At 42.4% G+C, this 11,342-nt stretch overlaps 1 protein-coding gene across 1 annotated transcript; it reads left to right on the plus strand.

Annotated features, from left to right (window-relative positions):
* Positions 1-7,200: 7,200 nt before the first annotated feature.
* On the plus strand, positions 7,201-11,011 carry LOC116515994 (free fatty acid receptor 2-like). Its single transcript, XM_032228337.1, has 2 exons — positions 7,201-7,318; positions 9,266-11,011. The coding sequence occupies exon 2, from the start codon at positions 9,277-9,279 to the stop codon at positions 10,318-10,320; it is 1,044 nt and encodes a 347-aa protein (XP_032084228.1). The 5' UTR covers positions 7,201-7,318; positions 9,266-9,276; the 3' UTR covers positions 10,321-11,011.
* Positions 11,012-11,342: the final 331 nt, after the last annotated feature.

Here is an 11,342-nt window from a genome sequence, read left to right on the forward strand (position 1 = left end):
CCTTCTCCCAAAGGACTCAGGGTGGCATACAACATTAAAAAAAACCATATTACAAAAGTTAAAAGGAAATTAGATCTCTCTGTGTGTGTTGTGTGTGTGTGTGTCTGTGTGTGTTTGTTTATTGGATTTATATGCCGCTCTTCTCCCAAAGGACTCAGGGTGGCATACAACATTAAAAAAAAACCATATTACAAAAGTTAAAAAGGAAATTCCCTCTCTCTCTCTCTCTCTCTCTCTCTCTCTCCTTCCCTCCCTCTCCCTCTCCTCTCCCACCTCCCTCCCCCCTCACCCCCCCACCCCCCACCCCCCCCCCCTCTCTCTCTCTCATCAAGCCTGTCCTTCTCAGGGAATTCAACTCCTTTCATTACTTCCCGAATCTTTTTTTGACCTCCTCCTTCCAATCAACAGACTAGGTGGGACACCTGCCCAATGACATCCTCATACTAAGGAGGGTTTGTCATCTTCTCCAGAACTGGGAGTATTAATCAAAGTTGTCTTGCATGTTTTTATAAGGCTAGCCAAAAAAAAAAAAAAAACCAGCTAAGATTCCAGGACTGCTACTAATCTGAATAACAAGATAACTTGTTTTGTTCCAAGATATCAGCTGGATGGAATCTTTTCCCTCCCAAATCAAAATTCTTACTGGATTCTCCTTGTCTTTTTAAACGTTACTGGTTCCACCTACTGGCAGATGGGCACAAGTCCGCTAACAAGTAGTTTCTAATTGCTTTGTCCTCCTCCGCGTTCTCTTTTTCCTCCAACGTTATCAAAAACAACAAAATGTGTCATGCAATCATCAAGCAAACTACACACATTCTGCTCTAAATAAGACAGTACCTCCCTTTTCTTTTTCTTTTTTTCCCATGCCTTCCTTTCTCAAAAAGGAAAAAAAAAAACCAGGGAGAGAAGACTTCCACTGGGAAGGGAGGAACTATAGCATGGCCAAGAGAATGTTTTGGTCCCATTTCAGGGGTCAGTTGAAGGAAATCTTTGCAGAAAACTTTGGCATTGGACTCACTGGATTAATTTTATGGCTTGCTATATTTATTTGTGTGAAAGACACATGTTACCAAGTTAAACAGAATGGTGCAAAGGATATAGGCCAGCTGTTTTTTAAATAGGGTGATGGACCAAGAGATCAAAAAATAGACAATTGTCTGTGAGTGTCCCTCTGGAACGAGCTCCCTGTTGAGATCCGGACCCTTACTACCCTCCCGGCCTTCCGCAAAGCCACCAAGTCCTGGCTGTTCCAGCAGGCTGTGGGGAGCTGAGAAGCATCTACCTCCACAGAAATGTGAATGTTGGTTTGTTTTTAATATGTGTCTTTGTCTCATTCCCCCCTTTCCTTGTCTTTTGTGAGCTGCCCGGAGTCCTCGGGACTGTGGGCGGCATACAACAATAAATAAATAAATAAATAAATAAATAATAAATAAATACAAGTAAGTAAGTAAGTAAGTAAGTAAGTAAGTAAGTAAGTAAGTAAAGTAAAGTAAAGTAAAGTAAAGTAAAGTAAAGTAAAGTAGCAATCATAGGAACTATACGGATTGTTTTAATGAAATCCAATTGAGTTTACCATTGTGCCTTATCCCATCTTTGTCCTTTCTCCTCCTATCTTTGTATGACATCCTTAGCACACCACACAAGACTCCTTGTGGCCCTTGGCCTGAAAAAGTTCCATAATTATGATCAGGCATGTGATATCATGTTGGGGAAAACGCACTTAAAAGTGTATTTCAACTATACATTTTCAACCACATGAAACAAAACCTTAGTTTTCTGCTAAGAATGCCAGCAAATCACTATTTTAATTTGAAAATGGATGGTAGTAGGAGCGCTGAACCAACTCTATCTGGATTTGGAAGCTGATTGAGAATGGGTTTAATAAGCATTTGGGTGGAGACCACAAGAGAATCCCAGAATTATAGGACTACATTGCAAAGTTAGAAAGGCAACGCAGAAGAAAACAATACCGTATCTCTCCATGTTCTTTCCAAGTAAACAGCATGATATTTCTTAAGCACCAAGATAAAGTTTAATGGCTTCCTTACCTTTCAGTTGGAACCCTAGCAAAGTGAAGGAAAGAATTCCCTACAAGCTATGTACTGTTTTCCTCCTCTTTCCAATTTTTCACATTTTGCTATTGCTTATCAACTCATTCATTTGCCAGAGCGGCGAGAATCCATCCACTGTTCTGAGAGACGTTCTTCACTCCTCCTTTGAAATATGTCCTTAAGCCTTTCCCTTCAATACGCCACGGCAAAGCCTTTTTCTCATCTTTTCACCAACCGTCAGGCAGGACAAATCGACAGTGTGTGCTTTATTGAATGCAATTATGTATAAGTGGGAGGTTTTCAATTTAATGTTCAGCGGGGACATTCTCTCCATTGTACTTGCAATATTGATTTGAGCCTGGGAAATCAGCTAACATTGTAGAGGAGAAAACAAAAATAATCAAGGAGTTAATGAGATTGGAAACTGGTAGCGTCTGGTTGCTTTCAGACCTTGGAAGATGCTATGTTTTCTACTGTATGAAACCCCAAATAATCAATATGTTCAAAGGAGAGGGTAACGGTTTTTTCCTTCTTTGTTCCCCTCCTGCATTCAATCAGCGTGTGCTGCTGTGGTCCCCTTCCATCCTTCATATCAAACAGGGAACTCAGTAGTCAAACTGGAGAGAAACAGCCTCCATAAACAGTTACAAATTGACCAATTGGATGGCTATCTATCTCGTACAATGACTTGAGCGTCTCGTAACAATCATAAAGCACGGTTTAAAAATGTGCTGAATGTATAATAGCTTGTTGTGAAAGTGACTGTCCACAAAGGCTCCTGGTGTCAGATCTGCAAGCCATCTTTTCTTTTTGGATTTCAGGCCTGCCACACTTTCTACTGTTGGGAAATAAGGAGGGGGGGGATTATATGGAGTTGGATGATGTGTAGCCATAATAACATTCTTTCTCAGAAAGTTGTTCTGACATGTTGCCGTCCAGGAACGAAAGCCACAAGCAAACGTAAATCAGAATACTTTTAATCAGTCCAGACTCTCGTTGGCTGCAAGCCCAAAATAAACAGAGATAAGCACTCTGGCAGCAAGTTCTACAAAACTAGGCAGCAAATGCAAAAACAAACTCTCACAGCAAACCACTTCTCCAAGTTGGTTTCTCTGAATCATGAACGTTGACTCCTGCAAACAGGGCGTGGCACAAACAGTCTCTTCTATAATCAGGAGAGGATCTTAATCAGCATCAGCTAAGCGCAATCATCTCCTACAATTACGCAGTTGTTCCTTCCGCCGAGTAGCTCTTCGACGGGGTGCATCCTGAAACAACTCACAAGTGTTTTCCTGAACACTCCCTCTGATCCAAGGCTCTGCCGCCACCTGGTGGCCAACCAGTCTCCCCTCACCCTGCTCGGAGTCGGCACCCTGTCCAGGGTCCTCCACCTCCTCCAGGGCTGACTCATAAGACCCCTCGCTGTTGGAGTCTGGCGGCAGCTCCAACAGCTCCTGCCGGGCCACAACAGAAAGTCAAGGTCGCTTTTGTCCCTGAACCTGGGTGGGTATGGATGAGAGGAATCTTGTCTTAGTGGCAGTGAAGGATTGGACCATGTGATGGACGGGCTTTGCATGCGCAAAAGTGAAAAAAACAAGATGGTGGCAGCTATGGCGCCAACGATAGAACCAGCCAGCTAAGTTGCTACTTACTCGGCCGAACCGGTCCAAACCGGTTGTAACCCACCTTGGTGTGAAGGCTTCTAAGGAATCTTAAGTGGAAATTCGGCTCTTACCCAAAAGGTCAAAAGTTCAGCCTTATCATCTCTGGAAGTTGTGGAGCTTCAAATGGTTTTCTTAGTTAATCCAAGGTTGCTAAAGCAATCGGATGAAACAGACTGGTGGCTTTTGAACTCAGCATTTTGGTAAACAATAGGAAGCATGTGGAAATGTTGAGTGCTTCTCTGAAAGTTGATGACCTGAAATTCATTGTATTCTGAATCTTCTTCCTGCTTCTTTGTATTTTTTTTGATGACCTATTTAGGCCATTGAGTTTAATCCCAGGTTCGATTGGGATTTGATTTAATTTAAGCATCCTAGATGGATGGCTGCCTTCTCTGTGTCTCTGTCTAATGAAAAATTGCTCAGCACATTTCTGAATAATCATTTCCACTGCCTATCGATTCTTAGAAGCTTTTTTCCAGTATTCAGTTGCAGGCTGCCTTGTGTGACTTTAATCCACTGTTCTATGATAGGAAATTGGTTTGAATACATGTTACCTATTGGCGTTATCCTCCCCATCTTACTTTTTATATAGGCAAGGCAAACGCACAAGAGCAGGCCAGGTTATTCCTTTTAGTAAGCTGAAAACCACCCCAATGGTGGGATTTCAAGCATTTTTACTATCGGTTCTGTGGGCATGGTGTGGATTTGTGGGTGTGGCTTGGTGGGCATGCAGGGGAAGGTTACTGCAAAATCCCCATTCCCTCCACACGCCACTAACTGCTTTCCAACTCCCTTCTCCTATTCGGGGCAACAAACAAGATCAGCTGGGAGGCAACAGGGGCACGGCCAGCCTATTGGTCAGTTCTCCAAACTACTCAAATTTCCACTACCGGTTTTCCAGAACCTGGCTAAATACCACCTCTGAACCACCTCCAGGATTCTTTCCCGAGTGTGATTAGCAGCGGCCTAGGTCGTATATGAGTAGCTACATAGTGCTCATGTTTGCAAAACGTTGTGGAGTACTGGTGGCTTTGTATACCAGGTTTTTTCGGATTTGTACTGTTTAAACTGTAAGATGTAGATCACAAACAGATCTCGTACAGGCCCTAGTAGCTTACAAAGGAAGGATGTTATGTATGAGTCATTTCTGTGTTGACAGTAACCCAGCTCACTGATTTAAACTGGGATTACAAAGTGCGCCATTTTTCAGCCATTAACCTTTTCACTGGGTGGTCAGGATTTCCTCCTCTCTTGCTTCTTGGAAAAGGGTTAAAATAGTTTGGAAACCACAGCAACTTCTTCTTTTATTTGAACCCTCAGAAAAAGTAACTGATTCACCATAACCTGCCTACATTGTACATTCCTCTATGCGTTTCTGTTTTAGACGACATGAAGCAACCTGCTTGCTTAATACTGACATTCTGCCCGGACTTCGCCTCTTTCATTCTGAAATATCACATATTGCACCTATCTCAATGCTCAAGCCAATATTAAATTGTCTTGCAACTAAATGGCTCTCCTTTGGGCTACAAAGGGATGCTAGCAATGAAACATGCATTGTGACATCGATTGTAGATGTGTTTTAAAGTTCTCTTTCTACTTCGCATGGGGCTGCCCCTGAAGAGTGTTCGAAGGTCCAGAATACAGCCATGCGAGCGATACTGGGTGTACCTAGATACACCCATGTTACACCCATCCTCCGTGAGCTGCACTGGCTCCCTATTGTCTTCAAACACGCTTCAAGGTGCTAGTTATTACTTTTAAAGCCCTACATGGTTTAGGACCTGGCTACCTGAGAGACCGCCTCCTGCCACTTACCTCCCAATGACCAACAGGATCTCACAGGTTGGGCCTCCTCCGGGTGCCATCAACCGGACAATGCCGGCTGGCAGCCCCCCGGTGGAGGGCCTTGTCTGTAGCTATGCCGGCCCTGTGGAACAATCTACCCATAGAGATCCGGACCCTTACCATTCTCCTGGCCTTCCGTAAAGCCACTAAAACCTGGCTGTTCCGGCAGGCCTGGGGCTGTTGATCAATGTCCAGCCCCACTTAGACAGACTGGATGGTGTGTAATTTTAACATTGTATTTTTTACCTTTAAAGTTTTAAATGCTTTTTATCTTGTCTGTAAGCCGCCCAGAGTCCCAAGGGAGTGGGCGGCATACAAATGTTATTAAATTGAAATTGAATTGAAATGTATAAATTTAAATCCTCTCCTTTCAAGGAAAAACGGGGGGGGGGGAGAATCTGAAATAAGATGAGGAGTTTTTAAAATTGTATCCTGCATTTACCCTGTGTGTAGGAGACCAACAGTAGGGTTTTGGTGTGTTTCATACTACAAAAGTGATGCTGGTGATGTTATCTATTCAATCATGTCCAATTCTCGGTGGTTTTATGAGCCAGCTTCCTCTGCATTTTCTGGTGTATTTTTGTGGCCTCATTTCTTTTTGTCGCTGACCATTCTCAGCATAATTGCAAAATATTCACGTAAAATATGTGTTGTTTTAACCACAGCTATATGGTCAACTCTGCTTTTCCATTCTACAGTAATTTTACTCTCTTGTTTCACATTGTCTCCTCGTTCTTCTTTTCTGTTATCTTCCATCCATCATCAACTGTGTTCAAAACTGTTATATCAAATACATCAAAATCTTTTTGTTTTTATTTTCCATTTTTCATTTTCATACAGTCACATATATACTGTGCATAACCGGGGCCATACAACATTAAACAATAATCACACAGTTCCTCTTGTCAGCAATACCCCCAGAAATATAAATAAAATAAAACTCAAACTCACATAAAAACCCAATATACCTCTTCCGCTCTCCATACACCTCTTTCTTCCGCCCCCCTCCAACTTACTATCTTCCCTCCATCATTCCCCTCTACAAAGTGGCGCAGTGGTTAAATGCAGCACTGCAGGCTACTTCAGCTGACTGCAGTTCTGCAGTTCTGCAGTTCGGCTGTTCAAATCTCACCGGCTCAGGGTTGACTCAGCCTTCCATCCTTCCGAGGTGGGTAAAATGAGGACCCGGATTGTGGTTGGGGGCAATATGCTGACTCTGTAAACCGCTTAGAGAGGGCTAAAAGCCCTATGAAGCGGTATATAAGTCTAACTGCTATTGCTATTGCTATATAAGGATTCTTTTCCATCCCAATTTTATCCTCTCTTATGACAGTTTCAATACATACGAAAAATAGGAGGAGTTTCAATAAAGGACGGTATCCCCCATCTTCACTTTTTTGAACAACTTGTGGGGACACACCCCTCCCAATTCCCAAGCTGAGAAAGCTTTTATTCTCACCAAAGTGTGACTGGCAACCCTAACTAAATAAGGAATAAATAAAGGGCTGTAAATTGTGCAATTGAGGAGTTTTGCAGCATCACTTAAAACTTCCTCCAGACCACGCCAGATATTTCAAATGATTCTTGTTCTACTGGTTAAAAGTTCCTTTTTTCTACCAAAGACCACAGTTTCTGCAAATGTAACTTCATTTCTCTTCAGTCACTGACAGGTGCTTTCACTTTTTCATGTAGGCATTGATACCCTTCAGCTGGATGAGTGTTAGAAGTTTGTGATCTCATTTCACCAGAATACAGGTAAGAATTAAAAAATGTGGTGGGAATTAAATATTTAAACAAATGTATGAATAAAATGAGAGATAGTCAAAGAAAGGGTTGGCACTGAAATTACTAGAAACTGATAGGAATTAGTTGGAAGGTGTGAAAGAGGCAAGAATAAATATTTGTACACAATATGCCAATGAGATTCTCCTCTTTGCTTTGCAATGGTATCAAAAAGTCTTCCTTTTGAATCTCGCAATGGGATGTTAGGGACTCAAATTTTACTCTGAAGAGTTCAGAACTCAAAGCCAAAAATCGGAGAATAAAGTTTCTTCTACTCTCTAGTGGAACATTTGAAATTCAGTAGGCGGAATTATCTGAAATGAAAGAAAGGCTAATTGATACTCATAACATGAACAGAGTTGGTACCAAACAGAAAAACCAATTATTTCTTTTACTGCGGAACAGCTAATGTGATTCGGTGATATATTATTTGCATTTAAATTTCAGGAGCAATAGTAGAGGTTGATAGGGGTCAAACCCCCAAAATATACAAATCGGAACACCAGGTGATATTAGCAAAATATTTAATACTAGACCATTAGCTCTGTATGAATTCCACAGGCAACAACAACATTTCAAGTTGTTTAGGGAACATTCTGTCTCATTGTCATTTGACAATAGGTCCTGAAGATTGAACAAGATTTAGAATGGTATTCTCCTGGATTACTTAAGGCAAAACTTACATGTGGCTGGTATATCCCTCCTGATTTTTCAGTGGCTCTTAGTACAATTGTCCACAGTTCACTTGGGGCTGGGGATTAGAGGTACTTTAAATATATATATTTTATTGATTTTCTGTTGTTTCTTTTAGAAGTCAGGGCTTCCTTAATTTAATAGATTAACAAATCTATTAAATAATAATATTCTGATGTTTTCCTCTACAATTTTTACAAATTATCAATACCCTGTCTGATCATGTTCTCCAACTACCTGTGTGAATTCACCATAAGCTTAGAAGTATTCTAAACACTTTTCAGAAATACAAAAATTTGGAACTGTTTGGTATACAAAAATATATAAAAGTATGAGAAGCTGCAACCTTGGGTTCGAGAATCAGGGAGAAAAAGAGATGAATTAAACTTGCCTCTTATGTAGTCAGATGAGCAGAAGAGGAGGAGGATCTAGCCATAGATAAGGTCTGAGCATACTAGAGCATTGGAAAATCTGTTTAGAACCATTGTGAAAACTGATTCATCTAGGCTAAAACTTATGAAGAACAGTTGCAGGAACCGGGTACGTCTAGTTTGATGAAAAGAAGGACTAGGGGAGACAGGATAGCAGTGTTCCAGTATCTCAGGGACTGCCATAAAGAAGAGGGAGTCAAACTATTCTCCAAAGCACCTGAAGGCATGACAAGAAGCAATGGGTGGAAACTAATCACAGAGAAAAGCAACTTAGAACTAAGGAGAAATTTCCTGACAGTGAGAACAATTAATCAGTGGAACAACTTGCCTCCAGAAGATGTGAATGCTCCAGCACTGGAGGTTTTTAAGAAGCGATTGGACAACCCTTTGTCTGAAGTGGTGTAGGGTTTCCTGCCTAAACCACCAAGGTCCCACTCTGTTATTCTATCCTTCCCCAAAGGGCCAACTGAAACTATTCCTAGAGACAGAAAAAAATATTCTTTAGTTTCAGTTTCAGTTTTGGTTTATTTGTATGCCGCCCTTCTCCAGGAGGGACTCAGGGCGGCGAACAACTCAAAGGGGAAAGGGAACATAAACAACAGTACACATAATTAAAATACACGAAAATCACACAGCCATACCAGTCGAGAGGGGAGGGGAACTCATCAACCCCAGGCCTGCTGGCACAGCCAGGTTTTGACGGCTTTCCGGAAGGCCTGGAGAGAGGCCTCCTTTAGCCTTGAGGATTTGGTTGGTTTTTTAAAAAAACATCTGATTATGTCCAATTCCTTTACAGAATCTGAGAAGATGGAGAACAAAGCCGTGGTCCTCACTATCTACATCGTCGCCTTCATCATTGGTCTTCCTTGCAACCTTCTGGCCTGCTATTCCTTCATGAGAAAAGTGCGTCACAGGCCGGTCCCCATAGATATCCTGTTGCTCAATTTGACCATTTCTGACCTTTTCCTTCTGATCTTTTTGCCCTTCAAGATGGCAGAAATTGCTCAAAGGTTCACTTGGCCCCTTCCTTCCTTCCTTTGCCCACTGATAAACTTCTTCTTCTACAGCAGCATTTATATCAGCACCCTGTTCCTCATGGGGGTCAGCATAGAGCGCTACCTGTGCATCGCCTACCCTGTTAAGCACAAGTTGAACCGCAGACCAACCTACGCAAGAATTGCCAGCCTCGTCTTCTGGTTTTTGGCTTGTTTCCATTGTGGTTGCATTATCTTCATCGTTCACTACCTCCCTGGAAATCATTGGAGTCATGTAGATAACGTCACTTGCTACTATAACTTCTCCGATAAACAGCTTGCCGTCGTCCTCCCTTTCCGCCTGGAGCTCTTCTTTATCCTCTTCTTACTTCCTTTCTTCGTCACCATTGCCTGCTATGCCAACGTGATCCGCATCTTAAACAGCATGCCGAACATTAAGCCCCAGAAGAGGCAGAGAGCCATGGGCTTAGCTGTGGCTACCTTGCTCAATTTCACTCTGGCTTTTGCTCCTTACAATATCTCCCACATTGTGGGCTTCGTGACTAAAAAAAGCCCTTCCTGGAGAACAGAGACATTCTGCCTGACTTCCCTCAACACGGTGTTGGATCCTGTTATTTTCTTCTTCTCTTCCTCCACCATCCGGAGAACACTTAGAGAATGTTGGATTGGCATCTGCAAGAAACTCCGGAATCATACATCGCCCTGTTGTCCATGTTGCTGCAGGTCTTCTAAGGACAACACCAAAAAAGGTGAAGCTGGTGAGTTATCTCTTGGAAGCATCCCCAGTATACTGGCAGGATCTAGTACCCCCACGCCTTTTGCAACCCTGGAACCCTCTATGACATTAGACGAGTGATCACTCAGAAAAGTCTCATACGGAGCAGTAACGTTTGACTCCCAAGGACACCTAAGTTGAAAAGGATCACAACACCAAATATATCCAAGCGAGGGTGAACTGTGGAAATAATGCCTGCAGAAATTTCACGTTGAGTGACAACAACTAATGATCAAATCATATTTGGAAAACTTGCCTGCTGTTCCTGTCTTGCTTGTAGCAACTTTGAGTTATTTTGACTATCGTCAGCGATAAGATGACATCTCCTTATAGTTCTCAGATTCTCAAGACTTTCAGAGAATTCCATGTTCACTTTTTTGCCAATGGCCCGAAGAATAATTTGAGACTTTGTCACGGGTAAAACCATAATACGTATGGATAACCAGCTGGGTCACTGTGACAGATTGGTTCCCCCTCAGCTGAATGGATACAAAGATATACATTGGTAACACAATAATTATTTTCTCAGAAGAGCTTTTATGATGCCGATCTCCTTAAAAAAAATTTCACTAGGTGCTTTTTTTGTCGTAATGAGCTGGTACTGTTCATAGCCCAAGACCAGTTAGACCATTTTCTTCTTCTAGGACTTGATAGCTGCAGCTCCACTTCTCTGATAGCCCCAAAGCTTGTGATGGACCACTATCTCTTAAAAATATATGTCCAATATGATATCTTTGTTTCAGGGGTGAAATTCAGCAGGTTCTGACAGGTTCTGGAGAACTGATAGCAGAAATTTTGAGTAGTTCGGAGAATCGGCAAATACCTCCTCTGGCTGGCCCCAGGAGTGGGGAAGGAATGGGGATTTTGCAGTATCCTTCCCCTGGAGTGGGGAGGGAATGGGGATTTTGCAGTATCCTTCCCCTGGAGTGGGGAGGGAATGGGGATTTTGTAGTATCTTTCCCCTGGAGTAGGGAAGGAATGGGGATTTTGCAGTATCCTTCCCCTGGAATAGGGAGGGAATGGAGATTTTGTAGTATCCTTCCCCTGGAGTGGGGAGGGAATGGGGATTTTGCAGTATCCTTCCCCTGGAGTGGGGAGGGAAT

Source organism: Thamnophis elegans, chromosome 12, assembly GCF_009769535.1.
Source record: "Thamnophis elegans isolate rThaEle1 chromosome 12, rThaEle1.pri, whole genome shotgun sequence".
In the NCBI taxonomy this organism is placed as follows: domain Eukaryota; kingdom Metazoa; phylum Chordata; class Lepidosauria; order Squamata; family Colubridae; genus Thamnophis; species Thamnophis elegans.

What these genes read in the sequence shown, in the direction of transcription:
- LOC116515994 (XM_032228337.1), top strand. Translation starts at nt 9,277, where the DNA reads ATGGAGAACAAAGCCGTGGTCCTCACTATCTACATCGTCGCCTTCATC.